The 21847-nt window shown below is 44.7% G+C and overlaps 1 protein-coding gene and 1 long non-coding RNA gene across 2 annotated transcripts in view; one reads left to right on the top strand and one right to left on the bottom strand.

Annotated features, from left to right (window-relative positions):
• A2ML1 (alpha-2-macroglobulin like 1) overlaps positions 1 to 21847 on the top strand; it is a 55426-nt gene that overhangs the window by 1035 nt on the left and 32544 nt on the right. The window contains exons 2-12 of the mRNA XM_031650266.1: positions 38 to 221; positions 608 to 770; positions 8695 to 8747; positions 13536 to 13556; positions 14376 to 14535; positions 14810 to 14894; positions 16004 to 16130; positions 16893 to 17007; positions 18000 to 18109; positions 20141 to 20308; positions 21588 to 21815. Coding sequence (XP_031506126.1) covers positions 38 to 221; positions 608 to 770; positions 8695 to 8747; positions 13536 to 13556; positions 14376 to 14535; positions 14810 to 14894; positions 16004 to 16130; positions 16893 to 17007; positions 18000 to 18109; positions 20141 to 20308; positions 21588 to 21815 — 1414 coding nt within the window. The remainder of the gene's footprint in view (positions 1 to 37; positions 222 to 607; positions 771 to 8694; positions 8748 to 13535; positions 13557 to 14375; positions 14536 to 14809; positions 14895 to 16003; positions 16131 to 16892; positions 17008 to 17999; positions 18110 to 20140; positions 20309 to 21587; positions 21816 to 21847) is intronic.
• LOC110740643 lies at positions 10025 to 21744 on the bottom strand. The gene is made up of 4 exons (XR_002515523.2): positions 21657 to 21744; positions 14309 to 14418; positions 13510 to 13624; positions 10025 to 10796 (listed from the first exon to the last, which is right to left on the bottom strand). It is a non-coding gene; the product is annotated as an uncharacterized LOC110740643 (long non-coding RNA).

Genomic DNA, 21847 nt, shown 5'->3' with positions numbered 1-21847 from the left:
TCATTATTGCCCTGAAATCCTTCTGTTCCTTTCATAGAAACTACCTGGTGACATTACCAGCCCAGCTAAACTTCCCCTCTGTTCAGAAGGTTTGTTTGGATCTGAGCCCTGGGTACTGTGATGTTAAATTCACGGTTACTCTGGAGACCAAGGACAAGACCCAGAAGTTGCTAGAACACTCTGGATTGAAGAAGAGGCACTTACATTGTATCTCCTTTCTTGTAAGCACAGACTCAGCCCTAACTCGAATCCCTTACTTGCCTGTTCTCCTTTGCTCTAACTCTAATCCCTTACTTGCCTATTCTTCTCCCTAGGCTCAATATAATCTACTTTAAGCATAATTTGTGTTTTCCTTTGCCATGGCCTCTAAACCTATTTTTTCTCAACCTCAATCCCCGGCTATAACTCACCCACAATTTCCTTGACCTTGGATTTCTCCCTTTAGTTCCTGATCTTAATTCTTCCTCCTGGTAATTTGTTTTATGTCTCTGTCCTTGCTACCCCCATCTAACGCAACTCCTTCCTTTTACTCACTGTTGGGTTGAGACCAGTTGATTCTGTTCCCCCAATCCCTTACTCCGCCCCAGAAGTCCCCTTTCTTGGTCAGGTACCACCTCCTGCTGGTGGCACAGAAGAAGTGGCCACAATCCGGGTGTCAGGAGTTGGAAATAACATCAGCTTTGAGGAGAAGAAAAAGGTTCTAATTCAGAGACAGGGGAGTGGCACCTTCGTACAGACTGACAAACCTATCTACACCCCAGGGCAGCAAGGTAAGAATCACATATTTGGGGTTTGACTGAAAACTGGGGAAACCGCTGTGCACAGGGGTAAAGAGGGCATTTGTGGTTTGATAGGAGGCTTAAGAAACAAGGAGTGCAGAAGAGAGGAAAATCTGGGGGATTAAGTATTACAGGTGTTGAATACATGCTGCGTTACACAAGCAAGAGAAGTAGGTGGGGGTTGCTACTGTGTGTGTGTATCTAAATCAAAAGTACACATTTCTTCTGGAATAGAATTTGGCAAGTATAATTGGGTTGCTGGGCCTTGCAACAAGCTGCTTGTAAATGGCTAAGAAAGCACTGAGGGCATTTGGCTTGAGCTACTGGGTTTTTTTTTTTTTTGTATTTGTTCATTCTTCCTTACAGGGGCACTTCATTCTGAGATTTCAAAGTCAGGCGCCCTGAAGAGAAACTATGTTTGGGTTTTTTGGGTTTTTTTTTAATTTAAAATTTTTGTGGGTACATAGCTGGTGTATATATATTTATGGGGTAGATGAGATATTTTGATACACACATGCAATGTGTAATCATTACATCAGGGTACACGTGTATCCATCACCTCAAGCATTTATCATTTCCTTGTATTATAAACACTCCAATTATACTCTTAGTAATTTTTAAATGTGCAATAAATTATTGTTGACTGTAGTCACCCTATTGTGCTAAAAACTACAAGATTTCTAGATCTTATTCATTCTAACTAACTATATTTTTGTACCCATTAACCATTCCCACCCCACCCCTCACCCTGCCCACCACTACTCTTCCCAGCATCTGGTAACTATCGTTCTGTTCTCTCTCTCTCTTTAAATTTTTTTTTTTCCTTTTACCTTATTTTTTCCACACACTTGAAAATTATCATTCTCTTCTCTATCTCCAAGAGTTCAATTGTTTTAATTTTTAGCTCCCACAAATAAGTGAGAATATGCAAAATTTGTCTTTCTGTGTCTGGTTTATTTTACTTAACATAATGACCTCCTGTTCCATTCATGCTGTTGCAAAGGACGGGGTCTCATTCTTTTTTATGGGTGAATAGTACTCCATTATGTATGTGTACCACATTTTTAATACATTTTTTATCATCTGTTCATAGACACTTAGTTGCTTCCATATCTTGGCTATTGTGAAAACTGATGCAATAAACATGGGAGTGCAGACAGCTCTTTGATATACTGATTTCCTTTCTTTTGGATATATACTTAGCAGTGGGATTGCAGGATTATACAGAAGCTCTATTTTTAGTTTTTTTCAGAAACCTCCAAACTGTTCTCCATAGTGGTTGTCCTAATTTACATTCCTGTGTATGTGGGTTCTCTTTTCTCCGCATCCTCACCAGCATTTATTATTGTTTGTCTTTTGGAAAAAAGCCATTTTAACTGGGAAGAGATAATATCTCATTGTAGTTTTGATTTACATTTCTCTGACAGTCAATGATTTGAGCACCTTTTTTATATACCTGTTTGCCATTTGTATGTCGTCTTTTGAGAAATGTCTATTCAGATCTTTTTGCCCATTCTTTAATCTAATTACTAGATGTTTTCCCATAGAACTGTTTGAGCTCCTTATATATTCTAGTTGTTAATCCCTTGTCAGATGGGCAGTGTGCAAATATTTTCTTTCATTCTGTGGGTTGTCTCTTTGTTGATTGTTTCCTTTGCTGTGCAGAAGTTTTTTAACTTGATGTGATCCTGTTTGTCCATTTTTGCTTTGGTTTCCTGTGATCCTTGGGTATTACTCAAGAATTCTTTGCCCAGACCAATGTTCTGGAGTTTCCCCAAGGTTTTCTTATATTATAATAGTTTCATAGATTGAGGTATTAGATTTAAATCTTTCATCCATTTTGACTTGATTTTTCTATATGGAGAGAGATGAGGGTCTAGTTTCATTCTTCTGCATATGGATATCCAGTTTTCTCAGCACCATTTATTGAACAGCCTGTCCTTTCTCCAGTGTATACTCTTGTCACCTTTATCAAAAATGAGTTCACTGTAGACGTGTGGATTTGTTTCTGGGTTCTCTATTCTGTTCCATTCGTCTATGTGTTTGTTTTTATTTCAGTACCATGCTGTTTTGGTTACTATAGCTTTGCAGTATAATTTGAAGTCACATAATGTGATTCTTCAAGTTTTGTTCTTTTTGTTCAGAATAGATTTGGCTATTTTAGGTCTTTTGTGGTTCCATAAAAATTTTACAATTTTTTTTTTTTTTTTTTTTTTTTTTTTGGAGATGGAGTCTCTTGCCTGTCCCCCAGGCTGGAGTGCAGTGGCCGGATCTCAGCCGCTGCAGCTCCACCTCCCAGGCTTACGCATTCTCCTGCCTCAGCCTCCCGAGAGTAGCTGGGACTACAGGTGCCCGCCACCTCACCTCGGCTAGTTTTTTGTATTTTTAGTAGAGACGTGTTTCACCCTGTTAGCTTTTGTGATGGTCTCGGGATCTCCTGACCTGGTGATTCGCTCCTGTCTCGGCCTCCCAAAGTGCTGTATTCATAGGCTTGAGCCACACCGGCCTTACCTGAGCTTTTTACAATATTCCTAAAATTTAGGTTGTAGAATTTCGGTGAAGAATGTCATTGGTATTCTGATAGGGATTGCATTGAATCTGTAGATTGCCCTAGGTTGTATGGACTTTTAACAATATCAATTTTGCTCGGGCGCTGTGGCTCAAGCCTGTAATCCCAGCATCTCTTGGGGAGGCCGAGACGTGGTGACCACAGGTCAGGAGATCATCCCATAACACAGTGAGACCCTCAGTCTCACTAAAAAATACAAAAAAACTAGCCGGGCTTAGGTGAAAATTTTCAGTCCCAGCTACTGAGGCTGAGGCAGGAGAATGATGATACCTGGGAGGCGGAGCTTGCAGTGAGCTGAGATCCGGCCACTGCACTCCAGCCTGGGCAACAGAGCTTAGACCTCACCAAAACAATATCATTATTCCAATCCAGAAACATGACATCTTTTTTCATGTTTTTGTGCATCCTCTTCCATTTCTTTCATCAGTATTTTATAGTTTTTATTGTTGAGATCTTTCACTTATTTGGTAAAGTTTATTCCTAGGTATTTTATATTATTTATAGCTATTGTAAATGGGATTATCTTTCTTAATTTATTTTGCAGATTGTTCCCTGTTGGCATATAGAAATGTTACTGAATGTTTTTTGTTTTTGAGACAGAGTCTCCCTCTGTTGCCCAGGCTCTGGAGTGCAGTGGTGGGATCACGGCTTACTGCAACCTCCGCCTCCTGGGTTCAAGCGATTCTTGTGCTTCAACATCCCGAGTAGCTGGGAGTACAGGGGTGTACCACCATGCCTGGCTAATTTTTGTTTTTGTTTGTTTTGTTTTTTTGAGATGGAGTCACATTCTGTTGCCCACGCTGGAATGTAATAAATGGCTGCTCACTGCAGCCTCTGCCTTCTGGGTTCAAGTGATTCTCCTGACTCAGCCTCCTGAGTAGCTGGGATTACAGGTGAGCACCACCATGCCTGGCTAATTTTTGTATTTTTAGTAGAGACAGGGTTTCGCCATGTTGGCCAGGCTGATCTCCAACTCCTGACCTCAAGTTATCCTCCCCACTCGGCCTCCCAGAGTGCTGGGATTACATGCGTAAGCCACCACGTCTATTGTTTTGCACTTTTAGGATTTTTTTTTTATTTTAAATTCCTTGATGTTTTGGAGTTTGATTATTAAACGTCTTGAGGTAGACTCATTTGGGTTAAATCTGCTTGGTGTTCTATAATCTTCTTGTACTTAATATTGATATCTTTCTCAGTTGGGCTTGGTGGCTCATGCTTGTAATCCCAGCACTTTGGGAGGCTGAGGTGGGCAAATCACCTGAGGTGAGTAGTTCGAGACCAGCCTGGCCAACTTGGCAAAACCCCGTCTCTACTAAAAACACCAAATTAGCCAAGCATGGTGGCCCATGCCTGTAATCCCAGCTACTGGGGAGGCTGAGGCAGGAGAATCACTTGAACCAGGGAAGTGGAGGTCACAGTGAGCCAAGAGCACACTACTGCACTCCAGCCTGGGCAACAGAGCAAGACTATCTCAAATAATAATAATAATAATCTTTCTCTAGGTTTGGAAAGTTCTCTGTTATTTTCACTTTGAATAAACTTTCCATCTCATTTCTCTCTCTACTTCCTCTTTAAAGTCAATACCTCTTTTTTTTTTTTTTTTTTTTTTTTTTTTTTTTGTTTTTTTTGCTGTTTTTTTTTTTTTTTTTCTCGGCTCGCCGCAACCTCTGCCTCCCAGGTTCAAGTGATTCTCCTGCCTCAGCCTCCCGAGTAGCTGGGATTACAGGCCTGCACCACCATGCCTGGCTAATTTTGTATTTTTAGTAGAGACGGGGTTTCTCCATGTTGGCCAGGCTGGTCTTGAACTCCCAACCTCAGGTGATCCACCTGCCTCAGCTTTCCAAAGTGCTGGGATTACAGGTGTGAGTCACTGTGCCCGGCCAAAATTCAATACCTCTTAGATTTGCCCTTTTGAGGCTATTTTTATAGATCTTGTAGGCATGCTTCATTCCTTTTTCTTTTTTCTCCCATGACTGGGTATTTTTATTTGTTTTGTTTTGAAAAGGAGTTTCACTCTATCGCCCAGGATGGAGTATAGTGGCGCAATCTCAGCTCACTACAACCTCCGTCTCTTGGGTTCAAGCAATTCTCCTGCCTCAGCCTTCCAAGTAGCTGGGATTACAGACGCCCGACACCATGCCCAGCTAATTATTGTACTTTTAAGACAGGGTTTCACCATGTTGGCCAGGCTGGTCTCAAACTCCTAACCTCAGGTGATCCACCTGCCTTGCCTCTGCCTCCCAAAGTGCTGGGATTACACATGTAAGCCACCACACGCAGCCACATTTTTGTATTTTTAGTAGAGATAGGGTTTCACTATGTTGGCCAGATTGGTCTTTTTTTTTTTTTTTTTTCTTTGCTTTTTGAGACAGGATCTCCCTCTGTCACCCAGGCTGGAGTGCAGTGGCGCGATCTTGGTTCACTGCCACCTCCACCTCCCGGGATTCTCCTGCCTCAGCCTCCTGAGTAGCTAGGATTACAGATGCGTGCCACTATGGCCCAGCTAATTTTTGTATTTTTAGTAGAGATGGGGTTTTGAGGCCAGGTTGGTCTTGAACTCCTGACTTCAGGTAATCTGCCCACCCCGGTCCCCCAAAGTGTTGGGATTACAGGTGTGAGTCACCAGGTGCAGCCTGACTGTGTATTTCTAAAAAGCCTGTCTTCAAGCTTATTAATTCTTTCTTCTGCTTGATCTATTCTACTGTTAAGACACTCTAATGCGTTGGTCAGTATGTGAATTGATTTTTTTCAGCTCCACAATTTCTGCTAGATTTTTCAATATTATTTCAATCTCTTTGTTAAATTTATCTGATAGGATTCTGAATTCCTTCTCTGTGTTATCTAAAACTTTGTTGAGTTTCCTCAAAACAGCTATTTTGAATTCTTGATCTGAAAGATCGCTCTCTTTGTTTCTCCGAGATTGGTTGCTGGTGCCTTATTTAGTTCATCTGGTGAGGTAATTTTTTCCAAGATGGCCTTTTTTTTTTTTTTTTTTGAGACGGAGTCTCTCTCTGTCACCCAGGCTGGAGTGCAGTGGCGCGATCTCCGCTTACTGCAAGCTCCGCCTCCCGGGTTCATGCCATTCTCCTGCCTCAGCCTCCCATGTAGCTGGGACTACAGGCACCCGCCACCGCACCCGGCTAGTTTTTTGTATTTTTTAGTAGAGATGGGGTTTCACCGTGTTAGCCAGGATGGTCTTGATCTCCTGACCTCGTGATCCGCCCATCTCGGCCTCCCAAAGTGCTGGGATTACAGGCTTGAGCCACCGCGCCCGGCCTCCAAGATGGTCTTGATGTGGATGTTCATTGGTGTCTGAGCATTGAAGAGTTAGGTATTTATTGTAGTCTTTGTATTCTGGACTTGTTTGTACCTGTCCTTCTTGGGCAGACTTTCCAGGTATTTGAAGGGCCCTGGGTGTTGCCATCTAAGTTTCTGGACTCTGCAGTGCATCTGCATTAGGGAGGACCCCATGCTCAGTATCTCTGTGGCTCTTGAAGGCTCATAGAGGTACCTCCTTGATGGTCTTGGATAAGATCTGGAAGAATTCCAGATTACCAAGTGGAGATTCTTGTTCTCTTCCCTTACTTTCTCCAAAACAAACAGAGTTTCTCTCTTTGTGCTGAGCTGCCTGGAGAGAGGGGTGACACAAGCACCCCTGTGGCCACCAGTATTGGGACTGCATTGGGTCATATCTGAAGCCAGCACTGTCCTGTGTCTCACCCAAGGCCTGTGGTAACCAGTACCTGGCTACTACTTGTGTTTGCTCAAGGCCCTAGGGCTCTACCGTCAGCAGGTGACAAAGCCAGCCACGCTTGTTGTCCTCCCCTTCAGGGTGGTGAGTTCCCCATGACCCTGGGAAGGTCCAGAGATGTTATCTGCTAGCCAGGGCCTAGAGTCAGAAACCTGAGGAATCTACCTGGTGTTCTGTTCTACTGCAGCTGAGTTGACACCAAAGCCACAAGACAAAGTCCTTCCCACTCTTCCTTCCCCTTTCCACAGAGGAGTCTCTCCCTGTGGCCACCACTACTCCAGGCCCACGACGAGTACTGCCCGGATACTTCTAGTGTTCTCTCGAGGCTCAAGGGCTCTTAGTCAGCTGGTGGTGATGGTGCCTGGCCTGGGACTCTTTTTTCAGAGCAGTAAGCGCTCGTCTGACCAACAGCAGGTCCAGAAATGCCATCCAAGGGCCACGGCCTGTAACTGGGGATCCCAAGGGCCTGCTTGGTACTCTACCCCACTGTGGCTGAGCTGCTACCTAAGCTACCAGCGAAGTCCCCTTGACTCTTCCCTCTCCTTTTCTCGAGTAGAAGGAGCCCCTCCCCATAGTCACCACAGCTGGGAACGTGCTGAACCACTGGAAGCCAGCGTGTCTCTGAGTCTCACCCAAGGTCCATGACAAGTACCGCGCAGCTATCACTGCTGACTATTCGGAGCCCCAGGGGCTAATCAGACCTCAGCTCCCAACTGCTGGGACGGGCAATTCACCGCTGGCTGAGGCTGGTCTAAACGCTCCCTCCATGGACGGTGGCTGAGTTCTGCCCTGTGTGCTTTCCCCTGTGATGGAGCAGCACTGAGTTCCAATGCCAAGTCCCACAGTCACTGAAGCGCTCTCCCTCCCTCAAGTTCATCGATTCTGTCTCTGTGCCACACAGTCACTGCTGGGGGATGGGGGCGGGGGGTGTATCAGCAATTCAAGTGTGTCTTTTCTACCCTCTTCAGTGCCTCTTTCAGTGATATAAAGTTAAAACCACTCACCTGATTTTTGGTTCTTATGACGGTGCTGTTTTGTGTGGACAGTTGTTCAGTCTGGTGTTCCTGTGGGGGATGAGGAGGGTGGTCAGTGGAGACTTCTATTCTGCCTCTTGCTCTGCCTCCTGAGCTCCAGGCCTGTGTTTGGGCTTTACCTCACTCTCAGAGTAGGTTTTGTAAAAAAGTAAAACCTGTTGGGGTTTTGCTGACTCAGAGCACGTGTGAGGAAGGAGGAGGGATGGAGGAAAGATTCTGAGCACGAGGCCGGGTGCGGTGGCTCACGCCTACAATCCCAGCACTTTGGGAGGCCAAAGGCAGGTGGGTCACCTGAGGTCAGGAGTTCAAGACCAGCCTGACCCACATGGTGAAACCCTGTCTCTACAAAAATTAGCCGAGTGTGGTGGCGCCTGCCTGTGGTCCCAGCTACTCTGGAGGCTGGGGTGACCCCAGGAGTTTGAGGCTGCAGTGAGCCATGGTTGTGCCGCTGCACTGCAACCTGGGTGACAGAGTGAGACCCTGTTTCAAAAAAAAAAAAAAAAAAAGAAAATTCTGAGCCAGGAAACAGCCCCTTTGCTAACGATGCCTGTTCCCTTCCAGTGTATTTCCGCATTGTCACCATGGATAGCAACTTTGTTCCAGTGAATGACAAGGTGAGTTGGGAGGAGGAAAGGGAGTGGTGCAGACTGAGAGAATAGGGAAAAGGATGAGAGATTCTCTCCAAGGCGGAAGTCCTCTCAGCCTGGGTTTGGCAAGGCGAGGCCCTCTGGGTTGGAGACTGCTGTGCGTGTGGGACTGGAAGTGCTGGACTAGCCTCAGCAAGCTAGCCTAAATCAGCCTAGGAATAAGCAGAGGTAACCAGTTCTCAGCTTCAGTATCTACACATCAATCAGGTTCTTGAGAGATGGTTACTCTCCTTGTCATTTTATTTTATTTATTTGTTTATTTAGAGACAGAGTCTCGCTCTGTGGCCCAGGCTGGAGTGCAGTGGCGTGACCTCAGCTCACGATAACCTCCGCATCCTGGGTTCAAGCAATTCTCCTGCCTCAGCCTCCTGGGTAGCTGGGATTACAGGCACGCGCCACCACGCCTGGCTAATTTTTGTATTTTTAGTAAAAACAGGGTTACACCATGTTGGCCAGGCTGGTCTCAAACTCCTGACCTCAAGTGTTCCACCCACCTCGGCCTCCCAAAGTGCTGGGATTACAGACAAGAGCTGTAGCTCAGCCTCCTTTCATTTTAAGAGTTTTCACAAACTTCAAGAGCTTCTCTTCAGGACTGAAAAAAGTTTTTTTTGTTTTGTTTTGTTTTTGTTTTTGTTTTTTAAGGCAAAAAGGAGAATGTCCGCTTCCCCTCTGTTTCTATGAGGCAAAATAATTTACAAAATAGGTAATTATCTTAAGGCAACATTAAATAAATATATGCCAAAGGTTAAAAGGTAGCAACATTTAGCGAATATTTGACTTTTCCTTGGACTCCCCATCCCTGGAATCATAAGCCTTTTAATAGGTTTGATCTCAAGTTGGAACACGTGTCATTTCTACATGCTTCTGAGATACTTATTTCCCAGACACCCTGCTTTCTTTAGTAATGCCCTAACACGCTACTCTCTTTCCCAATATAGATTTCCTTTTAGTTCCTTCTTCCCATCACCTGTAGCTTTTCTTTTGTAGGAGTTCAGTATAATGTTGAGTACTTATTTCTTACTTTTTTTTTTTTTTTTTTTTAAACATTTTAAGACAAGGTCTCATTCTGTCGCCTAGGCTGGAGTGCAGTGGCACAGTCATGGCTCACTGCAGCTTTGACTCTGCCCCGGGTTCAAGTAATCTTCCCACCTCAGTCTCCCCAGTAGCTGGGACCACAAGTGTGCACTACCACACCTGGCTAATTATTTTATTTTTTGTAGAGATGGGGGTCTCACCTTGTTGCCCAGGCTGGTCTTGAATTCCTGGGCTCTCTCTCTTCAGTCTCCCAAAGTGTTGGGATTATAGGCCTGAGCCACCGCACCTGGTCTGAGTACTTATTTCTTAACAGACTGTTTTCTCTAGAGCTGCAACAAGGAAGTGCCGGGTTCAACGTGTGGCCGGCAGCAGCACTATTTTAGACTCACTTACCCTCAGGGTTGATGTCATTCACTACCCCTGTTACCATATATTTCCTTTGCTCAAATGATGCGGGATTACTTCCAGGTGTTCTGATTTCCGTAGTTAGGCTCTCTTTCTCTTGTAAAATTATTCCTTCCTCCCCGCTCTATTTCTCTAGCCAAGCCCTCCCTCCAAATTCAGTTGAAACACCGAGAGTAACAAAAGGAATTTTACCAAGAAAGCTAGAATAAAAATTGTGTTTTTGTAACCACCCAATGGGTTCACCTTGCCTGCTGCTTAGACGGAGCCAATTTATCAAGACAGGGGAATTGCAATGAAGAAAGAGTAACTCACGCAGAGCCGGCTGTGCGGGAGACTGGAGTTTCATTGTTACTTACATCAGTCTCCCTGAGCATTTGGAAATCAGAGTTTTTAAAGATAATTTGGCAGGTAGGGGCTTGGGAAGTGGGGAGTGCTGATTGGTCAGGTTGGAGATGGAGTCACAGATGGTCGAAGTGAGGTTTTCTTGCTGTCTTCCTCCTCCCGGGCGGGATGGCAGAACTGGTTGAGCCAGATTACTGGTCTGGGTGATGTCAGCTGATCCACTGAATGCAGGGTCTGAAAACATCTCAGGCACTGATTTTAGGTTTTACTATAGTGATACTATCCCCGGGAGCAATTTGAGGACGTTCAGACTCTTGGAGCCAGAGGCTGCATGACCCCTAAACTGTAATTTCTAATCTTGTAGCTAATTTGTTAGCCCTGCAAAGACAGACTGGTCCCCAGGCAAGAAGGGGGTCTTACTGGGAAAGGGCTGTTATCAATTTTGTTTCAGAGTCAAACCATGAACTGAATTCCTTCCCAAAGTTAGTTTGGCCTACACCCAGGAATCCACAAGGACAGCTTCAAAGTTGGAAGCAAGATGGAGTTGGTTAGGTCTGACTTCTTTCACTTTCATAATTTCCTCAGTTATAATTTTGCAAAGGCGGCTTCAGTTCCTCCCTTTGGGTTTTATAACACCTTAATCTTAAGGTGTGGGCTATGAAGATGGGAAAAGCCTGTCGATTGCTCTGGCTTCTTCCTGCTGAGAGGGGGCGTAGTGGGGGTACCTAAGGTGAGACGAGTGGAACCGCTTAGAAGCAAGATAGTGTCGGTTAGGTCTGATTCCTTTCACTGTCATAATTTCCTCAGATTTAGTTTTGCAAAGTCAGTTTCATTTACACAGCACAATATTTTATCCCCAAACAAGTAAAGTAAGCCTGATATTAACTAACCCTGTCTAACTTGATTGCTATACTCAGTTATTCAGAAACTCCAGGCAACTTCCAGTCGAAAATGCTATTTTCCATTTTTTTTTTTTTTTTTTTTGGGAGACGGAGTTTCGCTGTGTTGCCCAGGCTGGAGTGCAGTAGCGGGATCTCAGCTCACTGCAACCTCCACCTCCTGGGTTCAAAGGATTCTCCCGCCTCAGCCTTCCAAGTAGTTGGGTTTACAGGAACGTACCATCACATCTGGCTAATTTTGTATTTTTAGTAGAAATGTGGTTTTACCATGTTGGTCAGGCTGGTCTCAAACTCCTGACCTCACGTGATCTGCCCACCTCAGCCTCCCAAAGTGCTGGGATTACAGGCGTGAGCCACCATGACTGGTCTCAGAAATGCTACTTTCCTAGTGAAACACTTATTTTCTTCTAGAGCCTATTTCTGGCCAACTGATGTCTTTCCTGATTCTTGATCCCTGTGTGAGAAAAGTGCTTTGTTATCTAAGTGTTTTTTGTTGTTGTTGTTGTTTTGTATTTTGTGTTTGAGTCACTTTGTCGCCCAGGCTGGCGTGCAGTGGCATGATCTCGGTTCAATCAACCTCCACTATCCGGATTCAAGTGATTCTCCTGCCTCAGCCTCCGGAGTAGCTGGAGTTACAGGCGTGTGCCACCATGTCCGGCTAATTTTTGTATTTTTAGTAGAGATGGGGTTTCACCATGTTGGCCAGGCTGGTCTTGAACTCCTGACCTCAAGTGATCCACCCTCCTCAGCCTCCCAAAGTTCTGGGATTACAGGTGTGAGCCACAGTGCCTGGCCTAAAGAAGTGTTTTTGTTTGTTTGTTTGTTTGTTTGTTTTGTTTTGACTTTATGGAAATCTATAAGAATCTTAGTGATATTCTCCTCCTGATGTTTACATAGCCCAGGTTTGTGGAAGTCCTAGTTCATTTTGATCCTTATATCTCCTTATTTTTTGACTTTTTTTTTTTTTGAAGAATTGCCATTATCCCTAATATCAAGGCTGATAATTGTATTTAGTGGTTCAGCTTCTTCACTGGTTGGCATCACATGGTACTTGGCCCAAGAATAAAAAAATCAAGCACTGTCTTGATTTCATTCTCTTCTTTCCAAGTTAAATCCAAACTGGTCTTCTCTTTTGAATACCTTTGCACTCTCTCTGAGTCCCTCTCCTGCTATTCACTAAATTCCAGCTTTCAATCTCACGCATCTTTTTAGCAACTACTGTCTTGAGGAAACTGTTACATGATTCTCCAATGGAACTATTACAAACAATTTTAAAAATAATTATCTGCAATGCTTGAAAGTAAGGTTCCTGGGCTGGGCATAGTGGCTCAGCCTGTAATCCCAGCACTTTGGGAGGCCAAGGCAGGCAGATCGCCTGAGGTCAGGAGTTCGAGACCAGCCTGGCCAACATGGTGAAACCCCATCTCTACTAAAAAAAATACAAAAATTAGCCAGGTGTGGTGGTGGGCACCTGTAATCCCAGCTACTCAGGAGGCTGAGGCGGGAGAATTCTTTGAACCCGGGAGGCAGAGCTTGCAGTGAGCCAAGATCGCGCCACTGCACTCCAGCCTGGGTGTCACAGCAAGACTCCATCTCAAAAAAAAAAAAAAAAAAAGGAAAGAAAGAAAGAAAAGAAAGTAAGATTCCTGCCCACAAGCATTTAGATGGTAAAGGAAGAGGCCAGGAGATGGTTGGCTACCAAGAAGAGGTTTAAACATTGAGGAACCTCCTGGTGCTAATACTTCTTTTAGGGCATTTTTTTTTTGTGCAAGAGCTCAGTCACAGGGCACTGAGACTGGTCTGATGCTCCAGTTCTTCAGATCTTTTGGAGACTGGCAATTCCTTTGAGATTCCTGCCCCCGCTCTTCCCCTCCTCCTGCCTTGTTTCCCTCCTGAGAAGTCTGTGCCCCCATTGTTATTCTTTTCAGGGCACAAAAGAGCCATTTAGAAAGGAAGAAATGAAGAAATGGGCAAGAGGGAAATGAAGAATTCTTTGTGAACTTTTGCTTTCAGCAAACTTACTCTTATTGCTGTCACCCTTCTTTAACCTGCATTATCTGGTTTTCCTTTTCAGTACTCCATGGTGGAACTACAGGTAAGTGGAAGTTTCTTTCTCTTCTCTGTCAGTTGTGGAAGAGGAAGAATGAGAATTTGGTGGTAAACCTTGAAGACAGAAGCAACTCTGAGATCTTGGCCCAGAGCCCCATGACTGCCCAGCACCGAGCACTCACATCCACCTAAGTTGTGCCTGTTCTCTCGCCTCTGCCCTCCTGGTCTCTCACAACTACATTTCAGTAGACAAGGACACCAGCCTCTGTAATGACTACACCACTCTCTAATTCCCCTAACTTCTCTGTGCCCAGCCAACTTAACCAGGCTTGGTTCTGTTCTCCCCTTAGTCTAAGGTAACAGCCCTTGCCATAGGCATTCTCAATAGGTACATAACATAAACACCTGTGAGAAGTGTTTTAAAGGAAAGGATCTAGAGGACGATTTCTCCACAATATCTCCTCCATTTTTCCATTCAATCACCCATTTTTTAAGTATCTTACAATCAATTTCCTCAGCCTTGTCCCCTAATAGGGACCAGAAACAGAGTAAACATTCTTTGTAAATGACATCCCGGGTCCTACTTTCTAAAACTGGAGATAACACTTTAGAGGACTCAGTGTGATCATTAAAATCCACAAAATTTCCTCCCAAATGGGGGCTGGATCTATAGAAATATTTACCTCATTCAGTCATAAAGAAAGTTATAAATAACATAGGGAGCTACTCTTCCTGGACACAGATCACAGGGGTCTTGAGCAATGGGTGGGGTTCTTTACCTGCCTTTTGCTTCTTTACCTGCATTTTGCAGTGTAGAGTGGGAAGTGAACAGGTAGGCACATCATGCAGTTTCTCTGTTGGACAGGATCCAAACAGCAACAGGATTGCACAGTGGCTGGAAGTGGCACCTGAGCAAGGCATTGTAGACCTGTCCTTCCAACTGGCACCAGAGGCAATGCTGGGCACCTACACTGTGGCAGTGGCTGAGGGCAAGACCTTTGGCACTTTCAGTGTGGAGGAATATGGTAGGTGGGGGAATGGACAAGCCAAAGTACTGGGCATAATCTCATCTTAAAATCAGCAAAGGTAGAGTAAAATCCTATCTGGGAAAGGATTATTTATTCATTTTTGAATCGATGCTAAACCAGCTAATTACTTCAGGAGAATTCTACCTAAATAATGCCTCCTTCATTAGATCCATTAATTTAATTTTCACTGTGTTTATACCCCTCTGCTCACTGCCTATCTGACTGCATCCTCCTCCAATTCTTTTTCCATTTCTCCTTTTACTCTCTTCAGTGCTGCCGAAGTTTAAGGTGGAAGTGGTGGAACCCAAGGAGTTATCAACGGTGCAGGAATCTTTCTTAGTAAAAATTTGTTGTAGGTAAGAGCAGAAGCTTGAGATCTGGTGGAGATTAAAGATGCATCAAGAGATGTGATGAGGGAATTACATGGGGAAAGGGATTATTGGGGGCCAAAACTTGGGGTATTTTGTATTATTCAGAGTCATGACTTATCCCAGAACTTTTTTTTTTTTTTTTTTGAGACAGAGTTTCGCTCTTGTCGTCCAGGCTGGAGTGCAATCGCGTGATCTCCTCTCACTGCAACCTCCGCCTCCCGGGTTCAGGCGATTCTCCTGCCTCAGCCTCTTGAGTAGGTGGGATTACAGGCACGCGCCACCATGCCTGGCTAATGTTAGAATTTTTAGTAGAGACGGGGTTTTGCTATGTTGGCCAGGCTGCTCTCGAACTCCTGACCTCAGGTGATCCACCCGCCTCGGCCTCCGAAAGTGCTAGGATTACAGGCGTGAGCCACCGCGCCCAGCCAATAGAGTATTTTATAGTTGTGTTTCTGCTCTTTTTTCCCCACTGCTCACTCAGACAGTATTGATTTAGTCTTTACAAGACACAATATTGAATCCCATAGATAAATAGGGATCAGGAGAAAGAAAGATACTGTTTTCATCCTTAGGATGGTGCTAATTGTGGAGTGGATCTACTCTAAGACTGAGTAAAGTAGGGAAGGAAAAGAGGACTAGAAAAGCTAGGATTATCAGAGCTTTCTTTCTTTCTTTTTTTTTTTTTTTTTTTTGAGACAGAGTCTCACTCTGTCACCCAGGCTGGAGTGCAGTGGGGCGATCTCGGCTCACTGCAACCTCCATTTCCTGGGTTCAAGTGATTCTCCTGCCTCATCCTCCTAGAGAAGCTGGGATTCAGGTATGAGCCACCATGCCCAGCAAATTTTTGTATTTTTAGTAGAGACAGGGTCTTGCCGTGTTGCCTAGGCTGGTCTTGAACTCCTGGCCTCAAGTGATCCACCTGCCTCAGCCTCCCAAAGTTTTGGGATTACAGGCATGAGCCACCACACTGGCCTGGATTGTCAGAGCTTTCTTTCAGAGGCTGGAGTGTGAGAAGAGAGAAGTGGTGTTCGGAGGAAGAGCCGGATCTCGAGTGGAATTTCCCAACTCTGACCCCTCATGCTTTTCTTGGTTAGGTACACCTATGGAAAGCCCATGCTAGGGGCAGTGCAGGTATCTGTGTGTCAGAAGGCACATACTTACTGGTATCGACAGGTGGAACGGGAACAGCTACCTGACAAATGCAGGAACTTCTCTGGACAGGTGAGTAAATGACAGGTAAAAAAGGAACCTATCGGCCGGGCGTGATGGCTCAAGCTTGTTCTCCCGGCACTTTGGGAGGCCGAGGCAGGCGGATCACGAGGTCAGGAGTTTGAGACCAGCCTGACCAATATGGTGAAACCCCATCTCTACTAAAAATTCAAAAAATTAGCTGGGCATGGTGGCATGCGCCTGTAATCCCAGCTACTCGGAGGCTGAGAGAGGAGAATCGCTTGAACCTGGGAGGCGGAGGTTGCAATGAGCTGAGATGGCGCCACTGCACTCCAGCCTGGGTGACAAAGCGAGACTCTGCCCCTCCCACCCCCTCCCCCCAAAAAAGAACCTCTCCACATGTCCTAAAGAGTAAGAAAGCAACAATCTAGAAAAGTGGTAAACAGCCCAAAGTAGAAATCATTTCCCAGAATTATTATCCCAGTTCCAAAGAACAAAGCAGCGATCTTTATCCTCAACAGGGAGTCTTTTAGAGTCTGCCTTGGAACCAAGAAATTTACCTAAACCCCTGTAAGATACAATTTTCTAGTTTTGAAGTCATTTCTTTTTCCCTTTCCCAAATCTTGAAGCTTCAAAGTCATTTCATGATTATCTATGTGCAAGTGTGTAGTTCATGTTGGAGGAGAGTTTTTCTATATTAGAAACTAAAGTGTGGAGATGAGAAATTATTTCCTTCTACAGAACGTTATAAAATGGACGTAGAGATTATATTCCTCATCTGCTCTCTATCTCTGTCTCTGATCGCCTCACTAGACTGACAAAACAGGATGCTTCTCAGCACCTGTGGACATGGCCACCTTTGACCTCATTGGATATGCGTACAACCATCAAATCAACATTGTGGCTACTGTTGTGGAGGAAGGGACAGGTAAGTAGGGTACTCCTTGGCTCATTAAGAAAAGTGAAAGAGGCTGGGCGTGGTGGCTCAAGCCTGTAATCCCAGCACTTTGGGAGGCTGAGGTGGGCAGATCACAAGGTCAGGAGTTCAAGACCAGCTTGGCCAATACGGTGAAACCCCATCTCTAATAAAAATACAAAAATTAGGCCGGGCGCGGTGGCTCAAGCCTGTAATCCCAGGACTTTGGGAGGCCGAGACGGGCGGATCACTAGGTCAGGAGATCGAGACCATCTTGGCTAACACGGTGAAACCCTGTCTCTATTAAAAAATACAAAAAACTAGCCGGGCGTGGTGGCGGGCGCCTGTAGCCCCAGCTACTCCGGAGGCTGAGGCAGGAGAATGGCGTGAACCTGTGAGGTGGAGCTTGCAGTGAGCTGAGATCCGGCTACTGCACTCCAGCCTGGGCGACAGAACGAGACTCCATCTCAAAACAAACAAACAAAAAAACAAAAACAAAACAAAAAAAACCCAAAAATTAGCCAGAAGTGGTGGCGGACGCCTGTAGTCCCAGCTACTCAGGAGGCTGAGGCAGGAGAATCACTTGAACCCAGGAGTCAGAGGTTGTAGTGAGTCAAGATCAGGCCACTGCACTCCAGCCTAGGAGACAGAGCAAGACTGTCTCAAAAAAAAAAAAGAAAAAAGAAAAGAAAAGCGAAAGAAAAAGGGCTGGTCTCAGGGACAGATAATTACTCCAAGGATACAAGACCTCCCCTCTTGAGTGTTTGAGTGGTACCTTGTTCCTGGTTCCCAGTCAAGGGGAAATGCCAGATCCCATCTTGCCGTCTATAAGAAATACTACATACTTCTCCAAAAGACTGGGGAGGCGAAGTTGGTTTGGATCTTTGGCCAGAAATACATTCAACTTCATCCCTCTGCCGCCATTCTCTCAGAGACTTGACATTAAACACGAAGATGAGACTATCAGGTGCCTAGATCTTTATACGTCTGGTTTCCCTCTGCAGGCGTGGAGGCCAATGCCACTCAGAATATCTACATTTCTCCACAAATGGGATCAATGACCTTTGAAGACACCAGCAATTTTTACCATCCCAATTTCCCCTTCAGTGGGAAGGTATGTTAAAACTTTTCTCTACAGAGACAAAAAAAAAAATGCGTAACCATCTACCTTACCTCCTTCCTGCAGCCATAGCCACATAGCTAACTTAGCGCTGTTCCAAGTACTTTATGCATATTCACTTTAATCTTTGCAATAATGCAATGAGGCAGACACTATATTGGCCCCATTTTATGGGTAACGAGACAGGTAACAGAGGCTAAGTGATTTTTCCAAGGTTATCAGCAAATAGGTGGGAACTATGACCAAATCCAGGAAGCCTGCCTCCGGGGTATATACTCTCCACTCCCTGTGCTGTGCTGCCCCTAATCCCATAGGAGAAGCACCTTGAATATTAATGCCAGTTTAGGGGTCTTTCTAATGCCAGGGGCTGATCTTCTAATGTCTAAATCTTTGTATTTAAGAGCTGCAGGGTTTCTAGAGAAATCGTCCAGCCTGGTCTCCTGCATCTCGGCAAGGTTAATATGAAATTTTCCTTGACAGCCATGTATAGCTCTTTAAGCAGTTTTCTTTTTATTTCTGGTTTTTTTTTTTTTGGTTTTGTTTTATTTTTGTTTTTGTTTTTGTTTTGAGACAGAGTTTCGCTCTTGTTGCCCAGGCTGGAGGTGCAATGGCATGATCTCTGTTCACTGCAACCTCCACCTCCCAGGTTCAAGCGATTCTCCAGCCTCCGCCTCCCAAGTAGCTGGGATTTCAGGCACGTAATTTTGTATTTTAGTAGAGATGGGGTTTCTCCATGTTGGTCAGGCTGGTCTCGAACTCCCAGCCTCAGGTGATCTGCCTACCTGGGCCTCCCAAAGTGCTGGGATTACAGGAGTGAGCCACTTTGTCCGATCAGCAATTTTCTTTAGAGATTTTTAAATTCCTGGCAGGGTGTGATGGCTCACGTCTGTAGTCCTAGCACTTTGGGAGGCTGAGGTGGGCAGATCGCTTGAGGCCAATAGTTCAAGACTAGCCTGGCCAACATGGCGAAACCCTGTCTCTACCAAAAATACAAAAATTAGCCAGGCATGGTGGCGCATGTCTGTAATCCCAGCTACTTGGGAATCTGAGGTACGAGAGTTGCTTGAACCCAGGAGGCAGAGGGTGCAGTGAGCTAAGATCATGCCATGCTCTCCAGCCTGGGCGACAGAGTGAGACTGTCTCAAAATAAATAAATAAATAAATAATTAATTAAATTTTCTTTGTTAGTGTTTTCTTTCTGATATCTAACTGAATTTCCCCCTCATTCAGCTTATCTTTCTTTACTTCCTGTACAACTGGTCCACACAGTAATATTGCACATATAGAGAGGCATTTATTCCTCAGTTATCATTTCTCCAGACCAAGGATGGGTGCAAATTATTTCTAGAGCCTAAGGATTACACAATTTGGGAGGGTAGGGGATTCTCTTTAAGAAAAAGAAAGCAAAATAGGCTGGGCGCAATGGCTCATGCCTGTAATCCCAGCACTTTGGGAGGCCGAGGTGGGTGGATCACGAGCTGGCCAACATGTTGAAACCCTGCCTCTACTAAAACTACAAAAATTAGCTGGGTGTGGTGGTGCATGCCTGTAGTTCCAGCTACTTGGGAGGCTGATGCAGGAGAATTGCTTGAACCCGGGAGGTAGAGGTTGCAGTGAGCCGAGATCGTCCCACTGCACTCCAGCCTTGGCGACAGAGGGAGACTCCATCTCAAAAAAAGAAAGGAAGGAAGGAGAGAAAAAACAAACCAAAAACAGTGTGCAGAAAGTTTGAAGGAGCCTGTGCAAACTAAGAGCCCTAAAGTTTCATTAGCCACTGGGCAAATCTAGCTCTGCCCTGGGCTATTACTTCTGTTTGTTTTTCACTTCTTCACAGATCCTAGTTCAAAAGCTAGAATCACATTTATCTTTTTCAGGACTCTTCCCTGAAATGTATTCTTAGAAATTCTGTTACTACTTTTAGTGCCAAAACCACAATTAGTTTGCACCAACCTAATATTCCACTTCACTTCATGCTCAAGTTTACTGCAAACCTAATTCTGATCCCTAATGACGGTTGTCCTTCAGATAAGAGTTAGGGGCCATGATGACTCCCTCCTCAAGAACCATCTAGTGTTTCTGGTGATTTATGGCACAAACGGAACCTTCAACCAGACCCTGGTTACCGACAACAATGGCCTGGCTCCCTTTACGGTGGATACATCCAGTTGGAATGGGGCAGATGTTTCTCTGGAGGTAAGCATGGATGGAGGACCAGCTTCCTAGAAAGTAAGGCTTCCCTGAAGGAAAACTTCAGAATTTTCCTGTTTCCTATCCTCCCCTCTGCTTGGAATTACATCTCTCTCACTGACAAGTCCTGCTCCCCTGTTGACAAAAAGTTTTCCTTAGATTCTTTCTGTTTTTAATATCAATCAGATAAATAGTCCTTACTTAGATGAAAACTACTATTTCTATTATTACATCTTTTAACTTACCCCCATCTCTATCTGATCCTATCTATATATGAAGTTAGAGTAGGGAGGAAAAGGTGACTCAGTCTTTCTCTTTCTCTTTTCCCTTCCCTTCCCCTCATTACTTAATAAAAACAGCAAACAAGAGAACTCTAGATTCTAGATAACTTATAAGTGTTAATTATGAACTGCCACAACAATGCTTCTTATCAAACAGCTAAAAACTTCAGTATCATGCAACACAAAGCATTCACTGCTTGTGCATCTGGGGCACTCAGTCAGGCAGCTCTGCTGATTTCGATTTCCAGAACTGTCTGCAGATTGGCTGGCCGTAGGCTGGTGTTCCACATACCTCTCATGCAGGAGCCAGCTAGCCCGGGTATATTCTTATGGCAGTGATGAGGTGCAAGTGCAAAAGCTGATGTTCAGGGCTTTTTCAAACCTGTATACATTGCATATGTTAACATCCCATTCCCAACAAACCACACAGTGGGCCCACAGTCAGACTAGGAGGGTACTGGAAGACTACAGGCTAACGGATGTTGATCTTGAAGGGTGCAGGGTATGTGTGAGGAATTGGAGCCATTAATGAGATCGTTCAACCACACGACTTAAGCAAACATATACTAGTTGCCTTGTGGCTAATTTGACTATTTCTTTACTCTAGGCATCACTCAATTACTCAAAAATAGTTATTTTTCAATCTTAGTATCTTCTGTACCTAGTTTTCTTATCCCTGAAATACAATCTTTGATTTCTATATAATCTAAGTCATGTTCATCTATCCCAGGAGTATCTGTGAAGATACATCACCCACAATTTCCCCTCACTTAGTAACTATAATTCAGCCCTTGTGTTACTCTCCTACATACCAAAATATTGCTGCACACTACTACGTTTATGGATTCTTTATCCATCCTTGGCTGGACCGCTAAGGAAATACCCACATGCCATTTTCGGGCAGTGAAGATTTAAGAGAAAGTGCTCTATTTGAAAAGCGTAACAAGTCCATGGGGTTTCTATGGTTGGGGTGCATGCTAAAATTCTCTCTCTTTCACTCTCAGGGAAGGTTTCAAATGGAAGACTTAGTATATAATCCGGAACAAGTGCCACGTTACTACCAAAATGCCTACCTGTACCTGCGACCCTTCTACAACACAACCCACAGCTTCCTTGGCATCCACCGGCTCAACGGCCCCTTGAAATGTGGCCAGCCCCAGGAAGTGCTGGTGGATTATTACATCGACCCGGCTGATGCAAGCCCTGACCAAGAGATCAGCTTCTCCTACTATGTGAGGCCAGGAAACGGGGATGGGTGAAAGTA

This window comes from Papio anubis, chromosome 9 (genome assembly GCF_008728515.1).
Source record: "Papio anubis isolate 15944 chromosome 9, Panubis1.0, whole genome shotgun sequence".
NCBI classification, from domain to species: Eukaryota; Metazoa; Chordata; class Mammalia; order Primates; family Cercopithecidae; genus Papio; species Papio anubis.
The sequence above is the reverse complement of the archived record's forward strand: the minus strand, read 5'-3'. Positions and strand labels throughout refer to the sequence as shown.